The 26517-nt window shown below is 42.6% G+C and overlaps 1 protein-coding gene and 1 non-coding gene across 2 annotated transcripts; one reads left to right on the top strand and one right to left on the bottom strand.

The window, feature by feature from the left end:
* The first annotated feature begins 368 nt into the window (after nt 1-368).
* LOC110919220 (protein ESSENTIAL FOR POTEXVIRUS ACCUMULATION 1) lies at nt 369-7050 on the top strand. Its single transcript, XM_035985405.1, has 10 exons — nt 369-510; nt 1508-1596; nt 1691-2539; nt 2611-2728; nt 2818-2883; nt 2965-3624; nt 3708-5946; nt 6023-6149; nt 6241-6334; nt 6435-7050. The coding sequence occupies exons 1-10, from the start codon at nt 456-458 to the stop codon at nt 6824-6826; spliced, it is 4689 nt and encodes a 1562-aa protein (XP_035841298.1). The 5' UTR covers nt 369-455; the 3' UTR covers nt 6827-7050.
* An 18717-nt stretch (nt 7051-25767) lies between these two features.
* LOC118488744 lies at nt 25768-25864 on the bottom strand. The gene has a single exon (XR_004885279.1). It is a non-coding gene; the product is annotated as a small nucleolar RNA R16 (small nucleolar RNA).
* Between the last annotated feature and the right edge of the window lie 653 nt (nt 25865-26517).

The raw sequence follows: 26517 nt of genomic DNA, 5'->3' as shown, positions 1-26517 counted from the left end.
TTTAAAATTATTTATTGAAAAACAAATATTTATTTTTATCTAATTTTCTGTTTAAATTATTATTTCTAAATTTTTGTTTAAAATTATTTATTGAAAAATAAATATTTATTCTTATCTATTTTTCTGTTTAAAATTATTATTATTTTTATCTAGTTTTCTGTTAAAATTATTATTATTTAATATAAGAAATAAATAGAAAAATAAGATGAGAAACCACAGAAAATGACACGTGTCTAAAAAGATTTTTGTTTATTAGTATAGATATACGAAGATTTTTATTTATATATTTTTTTATTATTTTACACACTAATGGAAAATCCATGTTAATTGCGTTTTATCTTCACTTCACCCCGTTTGCCCTTCCTTATATTTCCCCCCATTCGTGTCTATCTCCCTCACACCTTCCTTCACGCAGTCAAAACAAACCCTCGTTTCTTCGGCGTCCACGATCATCAATGGCCGGCACCATCAACTTCGATTCTCCTCTTCACAACTCTCAGATCTCCCGAGGTTATTCACTCACCTTTCTTCCACTCATACATACTCTCTCTTCCCTTTCTCAAAACCCTATCTTATTTCCACCCCCTTTTTCTCTCGATTTTTCAATGTATTTGTTTTCCCTCACTGGTTATTCTTACGCAATTTTATTCGCTTAACGTTTAGGGCATGTATGTATTCATTTCACTATGTAACGGCGTTATTCTATTGAGATTTGTTTGTACGGTGGCAGTTTTAGGGTTTTGAAACCAACGTGAAATGTGTATTCAGAGAGTGACAGTAGTTAGTGCTTTCTTTATTGTGTGTTTGTATTTATTTACATTATCACTTTTGATTCCATGAGTCAGGTTTCGGTATCGTATATATTTATCATATTTAGCACTTAAAAGGGCCTATTTGTGATTATCTGGCATTTTATGCGCTTTTTTGATGCTATTATGTTGTTTAGCTTTTTTTTTTCAGCCTCAAATATGCCTTGAGAGCTCAATTGGTTTGTGTACTGTAAAGATTCAACATATAAAAGTTAGATTATGCTGTTGTTGTCTTTTATATCTTCACATATAATTGTTTGTATTTAAATTCGTTAGGCAGTTCTAGAAATTTGATTGGCGTCTAGGTTAACTGTGACTCATGGTTATCATTTGTGCACAAATAATGACACCCGAGATCACCTTTTAGTAGCCGACATGTACTCCAAGAAACCGAGGGTAACAAATGAAAATCATGTTGTAGCTGATGACTTTAGATGTAGGGTTTCTTGACGATCTTGTGTCATCAAATATGATATTACTGTTGACACTTGACACTGGTATAGTAGTTGTTAGTTAGGGCTACAAGGTTTTGTTGGTTATCTTTGATTCGGTTTTACTTGGAGGCATCAGACTAACAGTACAATCTTATTGCACATTTGAGTGATGTTTAAACCTGTTTATGTTTACTTGATGATTGTTTTTGTCTAAACTCTTGTGTGGATTTGCTAATTATAATGTTGGGATGTTTATCTTTGTAGATGTGCAAGGGACTGACACTTCCATTCCACTCTCGCCACAGTGGCTTCTCTCGAAACCTGGTGAGAACAAGACAGGAACTTTAGCTGGGGTATGTGACAGCTGTACTTTATAGAAAATAAGATGTATTAATCAAATTTGCACTTTTGGGTGTTGAGTAGGTTTCTTTTTTCTATGTTTTACAGGAGGCCCCCACCAGCCCTTTCCCAACATTTGGCAACCGCATGGACCTTATGAAGACACCTGGAAATGATGACCGCAACCTTGATTCCCAAAAGAAGAAAAATGTGTTTAGGCCATCTGTGCTTGATAACCGTGAAAAATGGCGTGACGAGGAAAGAGAGACAAGTAACTTTGTTCGCAAGGACAGGTGGCGTGAGGGTGAAAATGAGGTTGGAGGTGGGGATAACCGCAAGGTGGACCGGTGGGCTGACAACTCATCTGGGAAACACTATGGTGACTCACGCCACACCCCATCTGATAAATGGGGTGATTCTGGTAACAAGGATGCAAACCATGATCAGGTTCAGCGGCGTGAGAGTAAGTGGAACACACGGTGGGGCCCTGATGACAAGGAAACTGATGTCATGCATGAGCATGACACCCCTCGTGAACGGGAGCCCGACCATCCTCGCCCATGGAGGTCCAACTCTGCACTCAACCGAGCAAGAGTAGACCCGCCACATCAGCAAAGCCCAGCTTTAAACAAGCCGACTCCCATGTTTTCTCATGGCCGGGGACGTGGGGAACATTATAATCCAACGTTTTCTGTTGGTCGTGGAAGGGGAGCCCCTGTAGGGGGCCCTATGAATAACAGTTCCACTAATTTACAGTCCTTTGCTGACGTGGGTGACAAAGGGCACGATGACATGTCACCTATGAGATATAGCAGGACAAAGCTGCTTGACGTGTACAGGATAACTGATATGAAAGCCGGTGGAGTGATGCTAGATGGCGTGGTACCGGTGCCGTCACTAACACAGGAGGAAGTACTCGAGCCACTTGCACTTACTTCACCTACTCCAGAAGAATTGGTAAGGGTAAATAGTAATTACTTTTCTTTCAAACTTGTTATTGTACTAAAATCATGCTATTTTGTTGGCAGTTTATATTGAAGGGTATTGATAAAGGGGAAATTCTAAGTAGCGGGGCTCCTCAAATTACTAAAGAGGGATCCGGTGGGGTTAACGCGGTTGAAGCCCAGTCTCGAAGAAGCAAATTTGGTACAGTGAATACATTTTTATCAAGGTTATGCAAATGTAACAGTGAGTTTATTATACGTTCGTCGTTAAATGTGACTTTCTTTGAGCAGGGAGTAGAGAAGATATATCACTTCCTTCTGACAACTTTAGAGACGAGACTGCTGGCAGCTTCAAAAGTATTTATTCAGATTATTCTGTTTCATACTTAGACGATTGAACTTTTTGAGAATTGACCATAGATCATTTTGTGTTTGCAGCAACAGGGGAAAGCGATACTAGAGAATCAAGGGTGCCAGGTCAGCCTGGTGCACCTTGGAGGTCGTTGTCTATTGGACAACGTGGTCAATCAAACTCGGCTGACTTTAGGGACATCCCTAGTGACATGGGGTCATGGTCACAGCCCCAAAAGGATATATCAAATGAATGGAGTAGCAGCAGTTTAACAAATCCGGTTTTTAAAAGGCAACCATCTGGAATTATAGACAGAGATGAAGCAAGGGTAGTTTCTCAGCCATCACCCGAAGATCTAGTTCTTTTTTACAAAGATCCTCAGGGTGCAATTCAAGGTCCTTTTACTGGCAGTGATATCATTGGGTGGTTTGAAGCAGGATACTTTGGGATAGATTTGCTAGTACGTCTTGCAAACGCACCACAAGACTCACCATTTGCTTTACTTGGTGATGTCATGCCTCACCTGCATGCAAAAGCAAGACCGCCACCTGGATTTACTCCTGTCAAACAAAGCGAAATCAATGATGAATCAAGTATGCATGGTTTTATCAATACTAGCAGTAAGGTTCAAGCAGGGTTGGGTGAGCATGCTATGTTGAAAAATGACCCGGTATTTCAACATGGTTCAACTAAAGAGGCTGAGAATAGGTTTATAGAGTCTCTCATGAGTGGTGGTCTCTCTGAAGGTTGTTGTCAAATGATTTTGCTTTCATAGTTCATAACATGCGATGTTTTTATTCATTTATGACTGAATTTGTTTGCTTTACAGGTATGCAGGGGTACTTTGGGAATTCTAGCTCAGTTCCAGCCAGAGCAACAGAGAGTGGAGATAACCTGTTTCAATTGGCCAAGCTGATGCAGCTTGAAAGGCAAAAGTCTTTGTCTAATCCTTACTCTCTTTGGTCTGGGAGTGGCTCGAAACCTGAAGTTCTTCAGGCAACCACAATACCGCAACCTAACATGTTTCCAAATGCCGCAAATCCTGAATTCATGTCTCTTCTGCAAGGTGGTTTGTCAGATAGGCCGACCTCGTCTGTGAACAGTTGGTCGAATTTTCCTGTTCAAGGTGGATCTGGGCTGGACCCACATCAGGATAAGCTAGACATGCTTCATGGTAAACATTTTCCTCTTCAGTCAGCCTTTGGGATCCAGCAAAGGCCGCAAACGCAAAATATGCCTTCATTATCAAGTTTACAATTTGACAATCCTTCTGGTCCACTAACCCTCGAAAAGCTTCTTTCGTCTGGGCTCCCTCAAGATCAAATTTTAGGTTTATTGCAACAGCAACAAATGTCACAGATGAAACCTCAGATTCCGGTTCCAACACAACACCAGTCGGTATTGGATGATTATCTGTTGCTTAAGCAGCAACAACAAAAACAGGAACAGATGCAGCAGATGATGCGCCAGCAACTTCTCTCCCAGGTGCTCAAGGACCAACATTCCATGCAACGCTTTGGTGAGCCGTCTTGTGGACCAATGCTGACTCCTGGTTTATCTGTTCCCAATCCTTCACTAGATCATCTTGCATTTCCGGTTCCACCGCATGACATGTTGCAAAATCAAGTTCCTCATATGCAGGATACAATTGCTCATATGCCTGCAGTTGGTCCTCAAGCTGCTGTGCATTTACCCCATCAGTTGATGGACAATACACTGCAACAAAATGAAGCTCGGGAACAGGAGCAGGAGTCAGCAGTCGATTTGAAAACTGGTCAAAGTGTTACGGTATCTACTTCCAATGCTGGTTTAGTTTCTGAGCCGTCAGACCATTATGAAAAACCATTGGTTGAGGGAGCTGTTGGACATAATGATATTATGGAGGAGCCTCCAACTGAGGTAATCGAACCACCTATGGGTCAGAGTGAACCTTCTAATGAACCCTGTGTTCCGGAAGAAGCAAAACCTGTTGAAGTTCGTGAGGTTAAGAAAGCCACTGAGAAGAAGTCAAAGAAACAGAAGTCTTCCAAGGCACAATCGTCTGACATTGCCAAGTCAGCATCTAAAACACAACAGCCTAAGCAATCTGAAACTGAATTGGCCATGGTCAATGAGGCTGAAATTGGAGAGAACAAATCTAGTGTGGTCACTGAAGAGGTTGTAAGCATGTCTGGTGATGTCAACCCACAAGATAACGCTCAAGTTCTTAGTAGCCAACGAGCTTGGAAGCCTGCTCCTGGATTTAAGCCAAAATCGTTGTTAGAAATTCAGCAGGAAGAGCAGCGGAGGGCCCAAGCTAACGCCCAGGCTCAGGCCCAGGCCCAAGCCCAAGCCCAAGCCCAAGCCCATGCAGACATGACTGTTTCTGATATTTCAGCATCTTTAAAGTCGATGAATATGTCCGCGACCCCATGGGCTGGCGTTGTTGGCAATTCAGACCACAAGCTTATGGAAACCAAGAAGGAGGTGACTACTTCTGAGGTTTCCCAGAATCAGCAGCAGAACAAGAGCCAGTTGCATGATCATTTGGATAGGGAAGTGCCCGTGAAATCCGGTGAAAGTAGTTCTGCAACTTCTGATTTGACAGAGGAAGGTAACTTTATCGAGGCTAAAGAGTCAAAAAGGAGTCGCAAAAAGGCTGCAAAAGCTAAAGCTGCAGGAGCCAAGGTTTCCGTGGCTGCTGCTCCTGTTGAAATCCCTGTGAGTTCCAGTCCAAACGAGAAAGGCAAAAGTTCACGTCTGGAGAAGCTTACACTGCCAGCCATTCCTTCTGGTCCTTCACTTGGAGATTTTGTTGTCTGGAAAGGGGAGACTGTTGCCTCATCACCTGCTCCAGCATGGTCTAGTGATTCGGGAAAGGTTGCAAGACCCACCTCTTTGAGGGACATTCTCAAGGAACAAGAGAAAAAAGTTTCTTCGCAGATACCGGTCCCTACGCCAGCACAAAAACCTCAAACTCCTGCCAAGGCTGCAACATCTCCTATCAAGACTATGTCACAATCCAAAAGCAAAATTGACGATGATTTGTTTTGGGGTCCATTGGATCACCCCAAGCAAGAAACAAAAGGGTACACCTTTCTATCTTCCTCTTTTCAAAGCTTCATGCCTGTTTAATATTAATCTTGCTTTTTTTTGTATAAGCAGGTCAGATTTTCCACAACTTGCAAGTCAAGGAAGTTGGGCTAAGAACACTAACACTCCTGGAAAAGGAATTTCTATAAGCCGCCAGAAGTCTGTGGGTGGCAGACCCGAAGCTCTTTCTACTTCTCCTGTGTTAAAGGGGAAATAGAATGTGTTGGCTAAGCGTTCCGGTAAAGTCACTTTGTTTGAGATAATGCTAATTTCATTACTCTCCTTATTAGGCTTTTGGATCTAACTGTGTTTTGATTTCTTCAGAGGCTATGGATTTTAGAGACTGGTGCAAGAGTGAATGTGTCAGACTTCTTGGAACCAAAGGTAGTTTTACATAATCTCAACTCGTTATTTTGAATTTATTGTCTTGAGTAAGTTTATTTCTATTTTTTACTTATTTATTTCATGTATTTAATGGTTATAGATACAAGTTTTCTGGAGTTTTGTTTGAAGCAATCTAGATCAGAAGCGGAGATACTGCTGAAGGAAAACCTTGGATCTTACGACCCTGATCATGAGTTCATAGACAAGTTCCTCAACTACAAAGATTTCCTGCCTTCAGATGTCCTTGAGATCGCCTTTCAAAGTGGGAATGATCAAAAAGCGAGTGGAGATATCAAATCTACAAATGAGGGGGTTTGGGATTATGAGGTGGTTGGTAGTGGTAGTAAGGCAGTGGCGGCAGATGGTGGTTCCGCTAAGGGTGGAGGTAAGAAGAAAGGGAAGAAAGGAAAAAAGGTGAGTCCTGCGGTTTTAGGATTTAATGTGGTGAGCAACAGGATTATGATGGGAGAGATCGAGACAATTGATGACTAGGTGCACCAGGTGAAGCCGGTTGGATGGTTGGTTTGTTTTCTTCTTATTATTATTGTAGTTGTAAATACTTTTGTTTCGAAAGAGAGCTGTCTGTCTGTCTGTCTGTACATGATAATTTTGGAGTTTAGGGTTTAAGAAATGCTCCATCAATTTTGTGACCTGTTTTACATTTTAAACTGTAGAAGTTAAGTTATACCCCAATGGCCAGATGCTTGTTAGGCTAGGCTGGGAGTTTTATGAAGCTACAAATTACATCTTTTTATTCATGACCTTTTTTACTCTCTTTTTTATCTAGTTGGGAAAAGCTTTTTAGAAGTTAGAATAATTTGTAAAGTTAAGTTTGATTATAAGGCTAGACACCCCCTAATTAGTAGTGAACTGACCTTATTAAAAGGAGGTTCTAGTTTGTGGCTGTTATAAACTGTTTAGACTGGGAGTTTAATAAGCTTGTTACCGCATGAAAAGTCAACTTCGCAAACACCAGAGGTACGGTATGGTGGCAAAAAAAAGGAACAGAACAAGCAAATGATAAGAGAGCATTGATACACTCTGTTGACTGCACCTGAGCAAGATGGCACACCAGTTCCATCTCTAGGTGGACGAAAATGCCACCTTCTGATATGCTTGATATAGTGACATGATTATCAGCTCAAGTTTCTCAAATTGCTAATAGTAAAATTGGTAGAGCCAATGAAACTAGCACATCGTTAGAATGAATGTGCGATTTTTGCAACACTGATGAGTTCTACGCCATGACCATTCAAGATGGTGAAAATGAAACACGATTAGGTCATAACTAATATTCTGGACAAGACTGTACAAGAAGCTTTTTGTTTATCAAAGTTACAAAAGAAGCTACACTAAAGAAATGGTTATAAATCACTTCTTGTGCTGGTTCCTATTAGCAATTCAGGAGAAAAATGTAAACTATACAAAACCTGGAACAATGAATGCTGAAAGATAGAAACATGGGGTGAACCCATGTTAGTTTGTCAGTGGAGGGTTCAAATGAGAAGAATTTTTTTGTATTTGTCAGTGGAGGGTTCAAATGAGAAGAATTTTTTTGTAAGAAGAAAAAAGAAAAAGTTTCACTCTTCTCCTGTAAGCCAATATTCTGTAATTTCACTGTGCATGTTTTGAGGTGAAGAACGACCATGGCTGGAGGATTTTGGAGGGTTTGACCTGATGATATCTACATCGATCCTGTTGATTATTACGGTGAATGAATCTTGCTCTGTTTTGACCTGAGGATTTAGAGAATTTTGAAGTGCATGTTGCAACCCAAATAGTGTTTAAAGCGTAAAATGGTCTAGCATAAACTCACGGTTTGCGAAGATTTTCCACAAAATGCGAGTGAGCAGGTTTGAAGGATGGAATCATTCTAAAAAGGTAAACAAATGTGTATATGTGAATTTTGAAAATTGGGATGTAATCAGAAATTTATAAGTATGAAAATACATAAAACATATCTTGCTTAGACACTTATTTGGACACTATTATTAGTGTGTTTTTCATGAGTGTCGAACACTCATTAAAAGTCCAACATAAAGGAATCTAAGACCAAGACATTTCCCACCTTAACACATAATATTCAACCATGGATTGGTTGGTATTTTGGTTTGGTTTTTGGGATAGGTATTATATATGATTTATTATATGTATAGTCTAGTATTTGTCAAGCATTAGCGGTAGGGTAATCCACTAACCACAATAATTTCAGCACTGCACAAAATCATCAACATAGTCGACGATTCGGGTGGTCATGAAAATAAGGAATGAAATACATAAGTAAACTATCTATTTAGCTAAGTAACAAAGTGAGGGATGGTGGAAGTTTAGTTGTAGAACCAAGGTTCTCAACATCACCATTCATAAACTAGACGAGTGCTTCCAACATTGCGTGATTGAAGACTTGATGAGGTTTCACTCACTTTATTGTTTGTGGGTTACTTAGAGACTTACAAAAACAAAGAAGGGAGACATATGAATCTCAAGTTTCTTGAATTAAACCTTAACACAAGTTCCTCAATATAGAACTTATTGATGACTTGGTTTGGTATGAAGAAGTTCCAAGAAACAAGTAAAGGTAAAACAAGTATAAAAAGGTTGACTAAAATCCAAACTTAGACCTCAAAAGTTGTGGTTTACCATCTTTGTTTATCAAGGTAAACAAGTGGTAATAATCTTTAGAGGTTTTATATATTGTATTTACTAAAATTAGTAAATATGAAGTTTTAAATATTTAATGGGTGTATAAGTGTATTTAATATGATATTATTACAGTTTTAAGTGGCATATAAGAGATTATCCATTATTAAAAATCATTTATGATGAGAATATGTTCCTTCAGTTTGAAGATCCAACTATCAACCATTTAGTCATGAGTTTATCTTCCTGGTGTCGGGCATGACTTTTCGGGTTATAGTCCATTAGCCCGATACTTATGCCATACTTTTCTGGAATCCATTATGCATGTAACATGTATTTGTTCATAAGTTTAATACGTCATCTACTCTACTGAGTAGTGGGTAGTATAACAAATCAATTTCGGTCTACTAAACTAGTACAACAATTTAAGTCGGGTGGGTCTACTACACTCATACAATGTGTCGAATGGCCGAATGGGTTTCTACTTAAACACCTTTACTATTCCCGCTACCATCAGTGTTATCCCCAGAATTTTTGAAATGTTTTGGGTCTGAGGCGAGTAAAATAAAGCGTTCTCCATAATCATATATATAAAAAAAACCATAATGTGACACTATAATTTCCCAAAATAAGCAACACTTTTTTTCCTTCATGTTGTTGTAAAATGTGCATCGGGAGTTTTTCAAAAAAAAAAAAAAAAAGTATTTTTCACTTTTAAACTAAAGGTTTTATCTTTTGAATTTTAACCCTAATGACTTTTTTATTTTTTATCCAAAGTTTTTCATCTTTTACAATTTGACCACAATACTTTTTTTTATTTTCAATTTGGTCCCTCATACTTTTCATCTCTCGCAAGTTTTTCGTTTTACGTTTCATTCTAAATTTTGCGAGTCAACACGCCGCAACGTGCGTGTTGGGTTCAACGTTTTTTCGTCCGTTTTTCTCGTTTGACAAGTTCGTCGCAACGTGTGGGTTCTAGATCGATTTAGTTATTATTTTTTGTGTTTTACGTTTCTGTCTAATTTCTTCGCATTAACACGTCGCAACGGGCGTGCGTGGTTCAACAATTTTACGTCATTTTTTTCGTTCGGTGTTGTTTTTTACTTTTTTATTTTATTTTATTTTTATGAGCTTTTCTGATGTTGGTGGTCGCTGACAGTGGTATGGCATTAGTGCTACTTGGCACGATTTTACGAACATATTTAACATATTAAGTTTTTTTTACTAATACTTTCTTTCAAGTTTATCGCTATATCTCCTTTACTTAAGAAAAACTAATTTTTTTATCTGCGTATTTTTATGTATGTGTCGGTATAACTTCGATTTGCTCTACGTTTTAACGTAATTTTTTTCTGGAAACAAATTAGGTCATATATAATACGTTTTCGTTTAAAAAACCATTTTTACGTGCATATTTTTATGTTTGTTTTGGTATAAATTCGAGTTGTTGTATGTTTCGACGTAATTTTTTTTTTTTTTTTTGTAAATTTTGTTTTGAACCGAGTGGAGTCAAATTGTAGTTTCCTTTTTCCCTTTTTTCAAAAGATCTAATTAATCTCTTTTGATTATACGTGTCAGCTTTTCCGTTATACACGTTACATTTTCTATGTATGACTCGAGTCACATATAATACGTTATCATTGTACGGTATAAATTTGATTTATTTTATGTTTTGATCCAATCGCAATGCTTATATAGGTTACATTGATTTCAATCAGATACGTCAAAATGTGTGCTTTCATATGATTAACGCATCACATAACGTTTGAACTAATTTATTCGACGTTTGAGATGTACCCGCGCCACAACGCGTGCGGGTCTTATTCCTAGTTGTTATAAATTTGTAAAGGGTTTTAATTCTTGGGCTTTTTATGTAACTATTTCACAATTTGAGTTGTTGGGTTTGTTTTTGTTTGGGTTTAAAATTCAATTTGGGTTTAATTGTGTAAATTAGTTGGACCTTAGATCGCTGGGCTTGGGTTTGGGCTTGGGTTTGGGGCTTGGGGCTTGGGTTGGAGGCTTGGGTTGACATGTAGTGGAGATGGGCTCCACCAGGCCACCCCAAAAAAAGTGGGGTGTGAAGGGGGCGTGGGCTAACCGGTGTGACTAAAGGGGCGTTAGTTTGATTCCCACATTCCAAACCCAAGCCCAAGCCCAAGCCCACACCTCGCGTTCTTATATTATTTGGGATTACATATACAAAATTCTTTTTAACTACACATAAATTTAAAACAAATCCAGGCCCTCGTAGCCCACCCGGACTTTCCCCAAAGACGCTATTGGCTACCATCATGAAAGCAAAGTGTATGTTAACTTCCTTTGATTTAAAACGAGATCATTTTGATCAAAACTTTTAAACCAAATTAAATTGACATCTTTTTCTAAAACAAATTTAGTTAAAAATTGGTCAAACCTAACTCAACATATATTAATAACACTATCAGTTTTGCCATAGTTTTTTTTTAAACATCATCAACTATGTGTACATTTAAAAGAAAAAGGTAACTTTATATAATAGTAGTTATGTTTTCCAAAGTGTCTTATGTGTTATAAAAATTTATAATTAAATAAAGAAAATGAAATTGCCTTTGCTTAATCACATACTTTACTTTCTTTAAGTAAGCACATATACACACACCATCAACATTTCTTTGTGAGTTAACAAAATACAAGGTTAAAACAAACTGTCATAACATTCACAAAGACACAAACTATAATTAGTCTGCAACCATCACAACACTTTTTTATCTACTCCACCATCAAGACTACACAACTGCAACCTCAAAAACACCGTGGCTGCTGCTGCCGCCACATAAAAAGATACGATAAGTGACTACGTCAAAAGTATTGGGTCGTGAGGGTTTGAAACTGGGGGTGGATAAGACAGCCTCTTAACAGATTTGGAGAAAGTTGTTGGTCGGAAACCTTACGAACACAAACACAATGATAAACTACAAACAATCGAAATACTTGTATTGAATATAAAAGTATATGTGAATCTAATGATTACAAATGAAATAAACAAACCCTATTTATACTATACTGTTGAGACAATGGTTAACACAAGGATAACCAAGAGGGTCGTTTCACTTATGGGGTTCAACCTCTTCTCTCGCTCGTATCAAAGGCCTGAGATCTGCAAAACAGTAAACACCGTTAGTCTCGTTAAGAGGGGAAAAGGGGGTTTTCCCTCTTAACCAGGCTCCGGCGTGAGAATAAGTACTGCTCTGAGATGAATAAAACAATGTGTGTATAGAGTGAGTAAAGAGAGCCAAGATCCTCAACCTGAATGATGAAGGGTCCTATTTATAGCCGGATGGTGAAGAAGGAGGAAGCAGCTGTGCCAGCTGTGGGTGTGCGCCAGCTGTCCGACCAAGTGGAATATCCTCTTGGTCTGCTCTGTCGCGAAGGGTGTAGTGGTACACGTGGCGTCCTTCTATTTGCTTACGCTGGATACCTCGTACTGGTTGCGTCAGACTTGCTCCCTGGATTGTCGCAGGCCTATGTGGCCTTCTCTCAATGGTGACACGTGTTGTCCTTTATGTTGGGCAAAGCATCTTTGATGCCAGCTATGAACCGCCTAGATGTCTTCTGGAAGCTTCTAGAAGGTTCTGGTGACATGGGTGCCTTGTGTGCACAAAAAGTGGTGTGGTCCCTGCCATGTAGGCAGGGAATTGGGACCATACCTCTTCAAGTCCCCCCAGTCCAGTGTGCCTTCTAGTTGAGTTGATCGTCTAGGAGGGATTCTGGACTTATGAGAGTTGTGATTTCTATGCATCGCGTTGAAGTTGGTGAATATAAAGTGAGCCAAGTGGACGCATGCCGTATGGTTACTGGCTCTTTTGAAAAAATTGAGCCAAATGGACGCATGCCGCATGGGTTTTGGCTCCCTTGGAAAAGTGAGCCAAATGGACGCGTGCCGCATGGGTTTTGGCCTTTTGAAAGAATGAGCCAGATGGCCGCATGCCGCATGGGTTTTGACTCTCTTGAAAAAGTGAGCCAAATGGACGCATGCCGCATGGGTTTTGGCCCTTTGAAAAAATGAGCCAAATGGACGCATGCCGCGTGGGTTTTGACTCTCTTGAAAAAGTGAGCCAAATGGACGCATGCCGCATGGGTTTTGGCCCTTTGAAAAAATGAGCCAAATGTACGCATGCCGCATGGGTTTTGACTCTCTTGAAAAAGTGAGCCAAATGGACGCATGCCGCATGGGTTTTGGCCCTTTGAAAAAATGAGCCAAATGGACGCATGCCGCATGGGTTTTGACTCTCTTGAAAAAGTGAGCCAAATGGACGCATGCCGCATAGGTTTTGACTCTCTTGAAAAAGTGAGCCAAATGGACGCATGCCGCATGGGTTTTAGCCCTTTGAAAAAATGAGCCAAATGGACGCATGCCGCATGGGTTTTGACTCTCTTGAAAAAGTGAGCCAAATGGACGCATGCCGCATGGGTTTTGACTCTCTTGAAAAACTGAGCCAAATGGACGCATGCCGCATGGGTTTTGGCCCTTTGAAAAAGTGAGCCAAATGGACGCATGCCGCATGGGTTTTGACTCTCTTGAAAAAGTGAGCCAAATGGACGCATGCCGCATGGGTTTTGGCTCTCTTGTGTTTTCTTCTGTTGGAAGTTTGGTGGTTATGGGGAAGCGTTTGGTGTGACCGTCTGACGTCCCTGTCTTTTCGGAGGCGAACAGTTGTTTTTGCAGTGACTTTCTGTCACATCAGCAGACCCTGTCGCCCATGCTTCCCGAAAAACGCGCCGACGTCTTCTCTCTCTTGTGACGTGTCAGCCATCTATTGGGCGCTTTTTCTGTTCCCTGACGGTCCACTACCCATCGCATTAAATGCGATGGGTATAAATATGGGGCGGTTATCTCTTTCTTCCCTCACTTTCGAATTCTAAGTGCAAATTCTCTCTATCTTCTTCCTCTTTGTTCTATCTTTCACCTTTTCAAGTCGTCTTCTTCTTGATTTTTATCATGGCTGATAAGAATCCAACTCAGAGAAAAAGGAAGCATAGAGGTAGGGCTCCTCCTGGTCCAGACCAGGCTGTGATTAACTGGAAGGAGGAGGAATTTCAGATGCTTGTGAGGGGACATAACTTCCGTCCTGAGTGGGGTGCTCGTTACCCTCCCTCTGGATCCACTGCACTGGATGCCCCTCCAGGTTTCATCACGTTATATGCTGCTTTTTTTCGGGAAGGCAATTTTAGGTTGCCGGTTACAAAGTTCACTGTTGCTGTTTTGGGGGGTTATGGGCTCCATATTTCTCAAATAAATGCGATTGGGCTCCCTCGGATTACCCATTTCGAATTTGTCTGTAGGTCTTACCGTGTTGAGCCTACGTTTGAGATGTTCAACGCTCTCTACAGCGTTACGTATGCCAACGGGTTTTACTCCTTTCAGGCTAGGATGGGAGTTGCTCCGGTGTGTTCAGTTCCGATAAAGGGCATTCATGATTGGAAACAGAAGTTCTTTTACATTCGTCGGGGTGTGATTCCGGCGGATATGTCATATCGGCAAGTGGATCAAGGGGTCCCTAAGGTGGATGTTCTTCCCAACTATGGCGATCAAGACTGGTTTAAGAAGATAACTGCGAAGCCGACTGCTATTTCTCAACTGGATGAGATGGCTTTAGTTGGTGCAGGGATGAGTTTGTTGTGGGTTCCTAAACATCCACTGGGTCAGCCAGCGTATAGCCATAAGGGCAAATGTATTGTTCTTTCATGTCTTATCGCTTGATTATTTCCCTTTATGCTTACTATGTGTCCTTATTTTTGTTTCCATTTTGCAGTTGGTTATAGTTTGTTGAATGCCTTGGACCCTAAATCAGCGGGTGCCATGGTTGAAGCTATTCAGGCTGATGGGAGTCCAACGTGGTTGGAGCAAATACGAGACCGTTTTTTGCATCCTACCGATGCTAGTTTGAGTAGATACGCGAATGAAGTTCTTGGTGAGGATGATGAGGATGACTTGGTCGACTCTGGTCGAGAGGAAGTCGTTATCCTTTCTAGTGGAAGTTCTGATCGGGATGTTGAAGATCTAATATCTCATTCCGCGCGTGCAGGTACCGCGCCTGGTGGTGTTGCTGAGCCGGTACATGGGTTTGCTGAGGATGATGACGATGCGGAGGCATCTGTTGATCCGTCTGCCCAGTTGGAGACGAGGAAGAGGGCAAGGACGGAGAAATCTGTAAGGCGGGAAGAGAAGAAGGAGGGCGGAGCTGCTGGATCTTCTCGTAAGCAACCTTCTACTCTTCCTTATCTAGATTATGTGGTAGTGTCTGATACGTTGTCTGGCCTAGGCCCTGGGGAGGTGCGTCAGGGGTCGGATCCTGACGATAAGGCCACTTTGACTGAGCATATGAAGAAGAAAGCTCTCGATGATCACAAACGTCGCCTTGATGAGCAGGCTGCTGCTGTTTTTGCTGCTAAGAAGGCAAAGCTTCAAAAAGAGGTCCCCCCAGCGCCCTCAGAGTCTGAGATTGATTTGGGTGTGTTTAGTGGGGGTCGCGGGAACTTGTTGGAGGAGATATGGGCTGCCTCTGCTCCTCTTTCTGGTAATTTTCCTTCATTGTATGTTTGTTGTATCTTTCCTTGGATTGTTCTTTAATTGTTGTCTTATGGCAGAATCTAAGACTAGCAAGAAGCCGCGGCCAGTGGATATTTCTCAGATTACTCCACCTACCTCTCCTCCTTCGAGGACTGTTGGCTTGACCCCTCCTCGAGATGATGTTGATGTAACTGTGAAGGGCGGGGAAGGGTTTGAAGGTATATTTGAGGGAGGTGACGCTGCTGGTGGTGATGCTGGTGGAGTTGATAAGGGTAAAGGTGTTGAAGTGGAGATGGAGTCTAGTGAGACTACTCCGCAACAAACCATTTACACAAAACGCCCTCCCGTTGAAGGTGGAGCCACTTCTGGCTTTGTGCGAAGTCCGCACTTTGAACAAAATCCTGATGATTCCTGGGGTAACCCAGCTTGTGATGATATGCCGCACGTCCCCCGTTGGGGCCTTACTCAGGGCTCTCGGATGACTGACTTGCAGAATTGTCATGAGTTTTTCTCTTTGTCTCTTCCGCCTGCAGAGAGAATGTTTCAGAAAAACCGCAGCCGCTTTGCTCTTCTAGACGATCATGTTAGGGCTGGGGTTAACTTTTTTGCCACTTCTCAGGAGATTCTTCGCGAATGGCGATCTATGGGGGAAGAAACTCTGGAGTTTGAAAAGGCTAAGAAGGCGTTTTCTGAAGAGAGAGAGAAATTTAACACAGAGCAAAAAGGTTTGCAATGGCGGGTTGCTGATGCTGAGCGGAAGCTTGAAGAGCAGAAACAGTTAAACGAGCAAAAACAAAAGGATTGGGAGTCGGCATGTGCTCGTACGAACGCGGAGATGCAGTCGCAGCGTGATGCGATTGTACGGCTGTCTGGTGAGAAGACGGTCCTTGCGGATGAGGCTCATCAGGCGCGTCTTGCTGCGGAGAAAAAAGAAAAAGAATACATTGCGCGGATCGATAAGCTGGAGCTTCTTGCACAGGAGAAGGCTGCGGAATGTGAAACTGTTCAGCGCCTTCTTGATGAGAAGGCGGCTGAGTTTCGTGCTTCTGAGCTTCTTGCTGAGGAGGCCTCAGCTGATAGTAGGTGGTTGCTTTCTCGCGGCGTTCCTTTGGTAATGTTTTTGATTTTCTCATTTTGTTTTTGTGTTTGCGTATTCTTGTTCTGTTGCTGTCTTCCTTTATTTTTTCTTTTGTGTATTTATTTCTACTATCTTATTCGACCTTGTTTTTCATGCAGCTTGCTGATCGTATCTTGCATTCTCCTGAGCTTGCCCGCTACATGTTTGAGTTGGGTGGGGCAGGCTATAATAGTGGCCGCAAGAATGGGTATGCTGAAGGCAGGTGTGCCGCTGTAAACAATGAGAAGGACTACCACTTTGAGTTGTTTAAGGAGGATTGCGAGGGTGCTTATGCCGCTAAGCGCCGAGAGTTTTCGATGCTTGATTTTGCTGTCGTTCGAGCCGCTGGTAAGTTGGCTCATAAAGCGAATGGGGTGGCTTTGTTGAAAAAGGCCTTAGGAGAAGAAGGCGATGATGCTGCTGGAGGTGCTGGCTCCAGCCATCCTTAATAGCTTGCTTCCGGCCTGCGTGCCGTGTATGGCCCTGAATGGGTTTGTAATGATTGTTTTTGAGACAATTTGAAATTTCTTACCTGTGGTGTTGTGTATTTGACAGATGTGTTGCTACTTTGATTATGTTTATGCAAATTTTGAAATCGTCATAATATGTGCATGTTTTAATTACTTTGATTAGGTGTCACGAATGAATGATGGCGCTGACAGGTGATGTTGTGTTACTACAACGTTTTTATTCTGTCGTTTAAGTATGCGCGCTTGCATGTGACATACGAAGTGATCGAGTTGCAGGTTATTGTGTGAGCTCAGCTGGGATTACAGCCTTGGGAGCATTACAATGTTTAGTTGCCTTGCTATCGATATTTTCGTGTTTATGTGGGCACGAAGTTATGTTTTTTGGCGTTTTTGTAGGCTTTGGTTGTGTTTTCGACCCGGCTGTGCACTTGGTTGTGACGAGCCTTGGAGGTCTACAACGTTTCCTATGGTCGAGCCATTGATGTTTTCGTGTACGCCCGAAGTGATAAATGCAGTTGTGACGAAAAATTTGCATGAAGTAAATATAGCCAAACACTTCTTGTATTAGGTAAATGTGTCGGCGATTCGCCCTATACGATTACATGTTTATATGTAGCATTTTCGTAACTGTTGGGCATTCCAGGTTCGTGGAACCTCTTTGTCGTTCATGGTGCGTAGCTTGTATGCTCCCTTGCCGAGGACCTCATCGATGATGTACGGGCCTTCCCATTTGGGAGCCAGTTTTCCCGGTTTTTCTGCGTTGGACGCTTCATTGTCCCTTAAGACATAATCGCCTGGGTTGAAGGTGCAGATCCGGACTCGGGAGTTGTAATATTTTTCAAGCTTTGTCTTGTATTTGGCTTCGTTGATTGCTGCCATCTCTCTCCGTTCTTCTAGGAGGTCTAGGTCGATCCTCCTTTCTTCTTCGTTATTGATCAGATTCATGGAGAGCATTCTCGGAGATGGAAGCCCGATTTCTGCTGGGATCACAGCCTCGGACCCATAGACCAAGCTGAACGGTGTTTCTCCGTTGCTTGTCTTGGGCATTGTTCTATGGGCCCATAATATGCTTGGTAGCTCATCGACCCATCCTCGTCTTTTTTCACCGAGTCTCGCTTTGATGCCATCAACGATGCTCTTGTTGACTGCTTCAACTTGACCATTCCCTTGCGGATGTGCGACCGACGAGAAGGTGTGTTCAATGTTTAGTTCCTTGAACCATCGTTCGAGATCATCTGCTGCAAAATTTGTACCATTGTCGGTGATGATTCGGAGTGGCAGGCCGAAACGGCATATGATTTGTTCCCAGATAAATCGTTTAACGACTGCCGATGTGGTTGACGCAAGTGCTTTTGCTTCCACCCACTTGGTGAAATAATCGACCGCGACGATGATGAACTTGACTGCCCCCGGAGCTTCTGGGAAAGGGCCCACCATGTCTATGCCCCATTGCTGAAAGGGCCATGCGGTTGTTACTGGCACCAACTCGTTTTTTGGACGCATGGTTTTTGGTGCATACCGTTGGCAGCCGCTGCATTTTCTTAATTCCTTCACGGCATCGAGGTGCATTCCGGGCCAGTAGTAACTGGCGTTTATTACTTTAGCCACTACCATGCGCGGCCCGGCGTGGATGCCGCAGATGCCTTCATGTACTTCCCGGATCAGATAATTTGCGTCGTCGGCGTCAACACATCTTAGCAGCGGGCCGAGATATGACTTTCGGTACAATATCCCGTCCGCCATTTGATAATGTTCTGATTTATACTGGATTTTCCGCGCCTCAACTTTATTTTCTGGAAGTATCCCGGACTGTAAGTACATTATTATGGGTGTCATCCAGGACGTGGTTCCTGTTTGGATGACGCTGACTTCTCGGAGTGGCACAGACGGGTTGCTTAAAACTTCTATGCGTACGTCTTTGGCTAGGTGCTGAAAACTTGTCGACGCAAGCTTGCTTAAGGCGTCTGCCGGTTTGTTTTCGCTGCGGTTTATGTGGTGTACCTTGTAAGAATAGAAGGTTTGCAGCAGCGTCTTTGCTTGGTTGAGATAGAGTGCCATTATGTCGCCCTTGGCGTCGTATTGACCGTTGATTTGGCCTGCCACTAACATGGAGTCCACATGTGCCTCAATATGTCGGACTCCCATTTTGATTGCCAAGCGCAAGCCGGCCAGAAAGGCTTCATACTCTGCTTCGTTATTTGTGCTCTTGAAGTCTAGACGTATGGCGTAAGTGAACTCGTGTTTGTCAGGGCTCACTAGCCGTAGCCCCGCGCCTGCCCCATCTTCGTTGGACGCACCGTCAGTATACAGCAGCCATGGCTCTTCGGTCTGTTTTTTCTCCGCTTTTTCCATCGCCTTGCACTCTCTGTCTTTGTCATCCGGGACTTCCGTCATGAAGTCTGCCAAAACTTGGCCTTTTATCGACGGTCGTGGTCTGAAGACTACGTTGTGTCCCCCTAGCTCTATCGCCCATTTGGCCAACCTTCCTGATATTTCCGGCCTTGCTAGGATATTCCCAATATTGTAATTTGTTAACACGTGGATGACGTGATTGGCGAAATATCGGCGCAGCCTTCTTGACGCGTGAATCAGTGCAAGGACAAGCTTTTCCATGATTGCGTATCTTGTTTCTGGGTCGGTTAAGGTTCTGGACACATAATACACAGGTGTTTGGACACCTTGTCGATCAACCAGCAATACGGCACCGACGGCCCTGTCGGAAGCTGAGAGGTACAAGACCAAAGGCTCTCCTTTGTTTGGTGCGGTTAAAGTTGGCAGCTTGATGAGACAGTCTTTCATCTCGCGGAACGCATTTTCTGCTTCCGGAGTCCATTGGAATTGGGTTTTCTTCATGCAGTTTCGCAAGGTCTTGATGAATGGGAAGGATTTTGCCGCGTGGTTAGCTAGGAATCGATTGAGGGCTGCCAATCGTCCTGCGAGCTTTTGCATATCTTTGATGCTTGCTGGTGAAGGCATCCTCTCTATGGCCTGGACCTTTTCTGGGTTCACCTTAAAACCATCTTTGGTGACTATGAAGCCCAGGAACTTTCCTTCCTCCATTCCGAATGAGCACTTTGCTGGATTCAGTTTTATGCTCACGCTGAGCAGCGTGTTGAAGGTCTTCTGAATGTTCGCCAGCATTGCGCTCTCTTCCTTGCTCATGATTACCAAATCGTCCATGTATACTTCGATGTATTTACCGATGGCGTCACTGAATGTTTCGTTCATCAAACGTTGATACGTAGCACCTGCATTCTTTAAGCCGAACGACATCTTGGTGTAGCAATATAGCCCCGTTGGCGTGCGGAATGCGGTTTTATCCTCGTCTTGAACAGCCATCTGGACCTGGTGGTATCCTTTGTAGCAATCCAGAAAACATTTCCACCGAAACGTTGCCAAAGAATCTATTTTCTCGTCTATGTCTGGCAAAGCATAGCAATCACGGGGACATGCTTTGTTCAGATCCTTGTAGTCGACACACATTCTCCAACTACCATTCGGTTTCTTTACCATTACTGGGCTTGCTACCCACGTTTGGTACCGGACTTCCCTGATGATTCCTGCGTTTAGCAGTTCCAACACTTGTTCTTTCATTGCATCGTGTTTGATGTCTCCTAGATGTCGTTTTGTATGCACTACTGGCTTTGCATCCTTTGAGACATTTAGCTGGTGCTCCGCTATATGCCGTGGAACACCAACCATATCAGCCGGTGTCCAGGCGAACACGTCCATGTTGTCATGCAGTGATTTCTTTAGCGCCGCACGCGTTAGATCAGACATTGCGGGTCCCAGAGTGACTGTTTGTTCCGGGTACGCGCTATTTAAGACCCATTTTTCTGCCTCTTTGCGCGGTGCGGGCTTGCTTGCTTTTGCTGGCCTGATTTCATCTGTTGCTAGCACTTCTTTGCTTGCGTATATCAACGCAATGCCTGTTTCGGTTGGAAAGCCTATGGCAGAGTGTGGTGCGGAACAGATCATGCTGAAATCTCCTTGGGATTCTCGTCCTAAGAGGATGTCATGTCTTGAATGTGCCGGTAGCACCATGAATGTGACTTCTTCAGTTCTTGAATTTCTTCCATCAGAAAGTAATACTGGGAAAGATATTTGTCCTAGGGGAAAGACGGCCTCGTTGCAGAATCCAGTTAATGAGTAGTCAACTGGTTCTAGGCGCGCCTTATCCTCTTGGTCGAATTGATTGAAGCACTGTTCATATATGATGTCTGCGGTGCTTCCGGGATCAATAAAGATGTAATCTGTTTGGTAGTGACCGATCACCCCTGAAATGACTATTGGCCGCTTTTCTCTTGGACCTCCCCTGACAACTGGGAACACTACTTGCTTTTCGCGCCATGAATCATCCTGCGCGCGTTTGTTGTAGTTTTTTCTTGGTCGCCGTGGTCCTCCTTGCACCATATGAGTTTCTAGCTTTCTGAGCTTCTTGTTGTCTGGACCTTCATCTCTTCGTTGTATCTGGCGGTAATCGCGCTTTCCTCCTTTGACTAAGTGACCGAGCTTTCCGTCTCTTAGAGCTCTTTCGATTTCTTGCTTTAAGCTGAAGCAATCATCGGTCAAGTGGCCCGTGTCTTTGTGGAATTCACAGAAGAGATTTGGGTCCTGACCCCTTTTGTTGCGCATCTGCAAGGGTGGTTTGAATTGATGGTTCTCTGTAGCTAAGACTTCAGAAGGTGTTTTGGTTAGTGGAGTCCACTGCTTTTCTCTATTTTCGCGCTTTACTTCTTTTCGATGGGCTATCTGATTGATCGTATGGCGTGCGTCGTCCCGTGGGGGGCTTCTTTCTCTGTTCCCAGAAGCCCTCCAGGGTTGATTTCTGCCCCTTCTGTTGTTTCGATCGTGATGGTTGTGTGTGCGCTGACGGTGATCGTCACCGGTCAGTTGCCTGTCCGTCTGTGCAATGGTCTTGGCTGCTTCAATGAAGGTTTCCCAGTCTTTGGGTCCTCCATCTCGCCCTTTGATTCTTTTAACCAGATCGTCGCACTTGACTGCTCGCATGAAGTGTGCACGCATCATTTTTTCTGGTATGTCTCCGATCTCTAGACATTCTTTGTTATACCTCGTAATGAAATCTTCTACGCTTTCATAATCTTTTCTCCATATGTTCAGACAATCACCTGGATCTCTGGCTTGTCTTCGTTGCTGAGAGAAGTGTGCCAAGAACTTCTCTCGGAAGTCGACCCATGATTTGATTTTGCCAGCCGGTAAGTTGTCGAACCAAATGCGCGCCGCGCCAACGAATGTCTGAGCGAACAGGTGGCACCATGTTGGTAAGTTCCATCCGCCTGTTGCTCCTGCACCTTTAAACACCTGGAGGTGATCGTCTGGGTCCGTCAACCCATTGTATTTACCTACGTTGTGTGGTAACTTTGTTTTGTCGATGGCTGCGCACGCGATTTCTGGAATGAATTTTGAATTTTCAGCCATGTCCTCAGGACGATAGCTCAAAGTGTAGTCATGCTCTGCTTTGGGGTTGTACCCCGCGCGCTTGGTTGGTTTGTATGCCTCGTGTTCTGGAGGAAGTCTGCTGAACACTGTGGATTCTGCCTTGTACGTTGGGTCGTCTTCCTCCTCTTCCCATTCTGTATTCATGTTGCGTGCGCCCAACCGGGTTTGGATCGGCCTTCGTTGTTGATTGGAAGTTTGGACGAAGTTGCTCTCTGTTTCAGCATAAGTATCGCGCGTGTCTTGTATGCTGGGTCTTCTGACCTGTTGCACTGGTTCTCTTTCAGGTCGTAAGTTCCACGCGTTTGTCTGCTGAGCCGTGTGTGTACTCAGAGACCTTGGTTGTGGAGTTACGAATGCTGATTGGTTAGCCTGTGCTTGGAGCAAGGCTTGTTGTGCGCTGAGCTGCGTATAAACGAGGTTTATAGACGCCATCTGTTCGGCATACCAGGAAGCCAGAGTTTTTCCTTCGGGTAGCCCTAAAAGTGCAGAATAGTTGAGTTGTGCTTGTTCCGATGGCATAGAAGGGCCTGGCCCATGGCTTACAGTCTGCATCGGCGGTGGGGTTTGATGTAATATCCCCGTTGGAGGTTGGAGAGCAGCCCCGTTTGTGGTTTGAGTAATGATTCTTGTTGGTGTTTGGAAAATGGGTCCAGTTGTGGTTTGGCTAGCAGCCCTGGACGCACTTCCAAAAATGGATGGAAACTCGTTGTTCAGCTGACCTTCTTGGATGGTCTCGTTCCTTTGACCGCGTTGGACGTGCGCCGTGTCCGAAACGAGTTCAAAAGAAGAGATTTCTCCGTCAGCTGGGTGTGAATGATTCTGGTCTGCCATTTTCACGAGTGTTTTCTAAAAGAGAAAAAGAGGTGAGAGTGGTCTTGCAAGAAAGCGGATGGCGCCAATGTTGAGACAATGGTTAACACAAGGATAACCAAGAGGGTCGTTTCACTTATGGGGTTCAACCTCTTCTCTCGCTCGTATCAAAGGCCTGAGATCTGCAAAACAGTAAACACCGTTAGTCTCGTTAAGAGGGGAAAAGGGGGTTTTCCCTCTTAACCAGGCTCCGGCGTGAGAATAAGTACTGCTCTGAGATGAATAAAACAGTGTGTGTATAGAGTGAGTAAAGAGAGCCAAGATCCTCAACCTGAATGATGAAGGGTCCTATTTATAGCCGGATGGTGAAGAAGGAGGAAGCAGCTGTGCCAGCTGTGGGTGTGCGCCAGCTGTCCGACCAAGTGGAATATCCTCTTGGTCTGCTCTGTCGCGAAGGGTGTAGTGGTACACGTGGCGTCCTTCTATTTGCTTACGCTGGATACCTCGTACTGGTTGCGTCAGACTTGCTCCCTGGATTGTCGCAGGCCTATGTGGCCTTCTCTCAATGGTGACACGTGTTGTCCTTTATGTTGGGCAAAGCATCTTTGATGCCAGCTATGAACCGCCTAGATGTCTTCTGGAAGCTTCTAGAAGGTTCTGGTGACATGGGTGCCTTGTGTGCACAAAAAGTGGTGTGGTCCCTGCCATGTAGGCAGGGAATTGGGACCATACCTCTTCATATACTAAACAAATAGGTGTGCCTGAACCATCGCGTCTCCTTCTTGAATCGATGTGTCTGATGAAGTCTATGATGTTTGCCGCCATTCTGAATCAATGCGTCCTTTGGGATGTGTCGATTCCCTTATGTTATAGGTTATAGTTTTTTCCGTTTGTCACTTCCGGTCTTCACACTTGTTTACTAATTTATTTACACTATAAACTGATCTATCTACTAATAACAGAACAACTACTATATTTATATTTTCTAACTTTGTTTCTCTTTCTAAATTGTGAGATATCCTCTCTCTCTGTGAGGCTCCACCGCCCCATCTTCGCCCCTTCGCTTACGGTTTTACAACCACATATAATTTTCTTATTGAACAATTGTGCGGACCTCATAGAGGGCTTTGGCCGGAGGTGGTTAACCGGTGTGGTGGAGTTTGTTGGAGCACCGGTACGATGGTTTGGGGGTCGTTTAGGCTTCCATCCGATGGTGATATTGGTTGTTGGATCATTTAGTAGTATTAATGTGCAATGCCGATTGTACTCTTTGTTTTAAACATTGTACGCTAGTTTCCTTGGAAATCATTAGCTGGATCCATGGTTTTGATTTTGTGGTTAAACTTGATTCCTTATTTCATTTTATCATGACTCTTATCGGATGTTGGTGACAAACTTGGTTTGAAAAATGTTACATGCGAGTGTTCTTGATGGTGGCCGCTACTTGGCATTGCAACACCGGTTGCAGTCGTAGCGGCACCGACCCGTCAGATGTTGGTGATAAACTCAGTTTGAAAAATGTTACATATGTCCTTTTGATTCTTTAAAAGTACGTTTGAGTTGTTCATGGCTAACAAGTCTTTAGCAATAGAAAAAATATAATAAATTGTTCTTTTTTATCTCTCACTTCCAAGGAAAAATTGAAGTATGTTTTTTGTTACATAAAAATATGTATAAACCAAATGCAATAAAATTACATTATGGGAAGTATAAAAGGATGATGGTATTTGAACAAGGAGTTGTAAAGTGTGAACAAATAAATATTTTTCATGATACTACTTCCAACCGTTTTTCACCCGTCCCCCGCTGAATCTGCATCGTGGTGGGTCTCTCGATCGATATGACTATGGAAGGCTAGTGTAACAAATAATTATCTTTTTAACTATGATGCATATGATAAATCTAGTTTAGTTTAACAATCAATAGGCATTATAGTCTCATAATGCAAGGTATTTTAGGTTCAGGATGCTCTAAGTGCAACCAGAAACTGGCTCCTTGTCTCTCATCTGGCTCCTTTGATTACAGCAGAAATCATCAATTACCACACTTGACAACTTGTTTCCAACATTAGCTCAGAAGTATGCTCATCATTTCACAGACAATGTCTCATAAGTCCAGACATATATATATTTGCATACTCATCATAGCATTGCAACAAACCCTTACACCTGAACTGTCCCAAAATGTTCCAAATAACAATTAAAAAAATTATGATAAAACTGAAAAAAAGAATGAAAAAAATAAAGTTTGAAAATCTCAGAGTAGAATCCATCATAAGAATGGATAGTATGCAGACAATCAACACGGCATCATTTCAGACCGCCCGTCTGCTCAATCTCATCATCGAATATTAATTGATTTAAAAAAAAATAAAATATATATATAATAAGGCATCATCAGATAATAAGCGGAGTTTGTAGTCACCACAGTACAATCAGAGTGTTAAGCATAATAAAACTCATATTATTTCATCATCTGCCAATTCAATTCAACCAATCAAAATAAGAAAAAAGAAAAGGAATATAGGAAGGACCATTTGACGCTAAAGCAATAATTTTAAATGTTGTGCGTTGGTAAGCCATCCTATAATTAACTATACGCATCAGTTATTATATATCTCCTTGAATACTCATAAACTCATAACAAGAAGACAGATTAAACCAGATGCAAGATTGTATATGAAAATGCAGACAAACAGAGCATCACTCGATCGGTACTGATCCAATGGTTTTGAAAATTACCGATTAGTATTTACGAGATCAAACCTGATTTGTACGGAGAAAAAACAACAATCGACCTATATGACTAATGAGATCGTTGTGTTACAAAAAGAAGAGTGAGATTTAATAGTGTTTGTCGTAGCTAGCTAGGGTTTGATTTCATGGGCCAACATGAATAAGAAAAGTTACAAAGCCCAATTCAAATAGATCTTCTCAAAGCCCAAAGGTGGTCCATTGGAGGATAGATAGTATGTGTAACTTATAATTCCACTCTAATTAAGTAATTAGGGTAGTGTTTGGTATGCAGGAATGAGAGGTGGAATGGAATGGATGATTACGAGGGAATGAAGAAAAGGGTGTTTGGTTGGTCAATGGAATGGAATCACCCATTCCAAAATGCATTCCATTCCCTCAAA

This window comes from Helianthus annuus, chromosome 16 (genome assembly GCF_002127325.2).
Source record: "Helianthus annuus cultivar XRQ/B chromosome 16, HanXRQr2.0-SUNRISE, whole genome shotgun sequence".
Classification (NCBI taxonomy): domain Eukaryota; kingdom Viridiplantae; phylum Streptophyta; class Magnoliopsida; order Asterales; family Asteraceae; genus Helianthus; species Helianthus annuus.
Note: the sequence above shows the minus strand (reverse complement) of the source record. Positions and strands in the feature narration are given on the sequence as shown.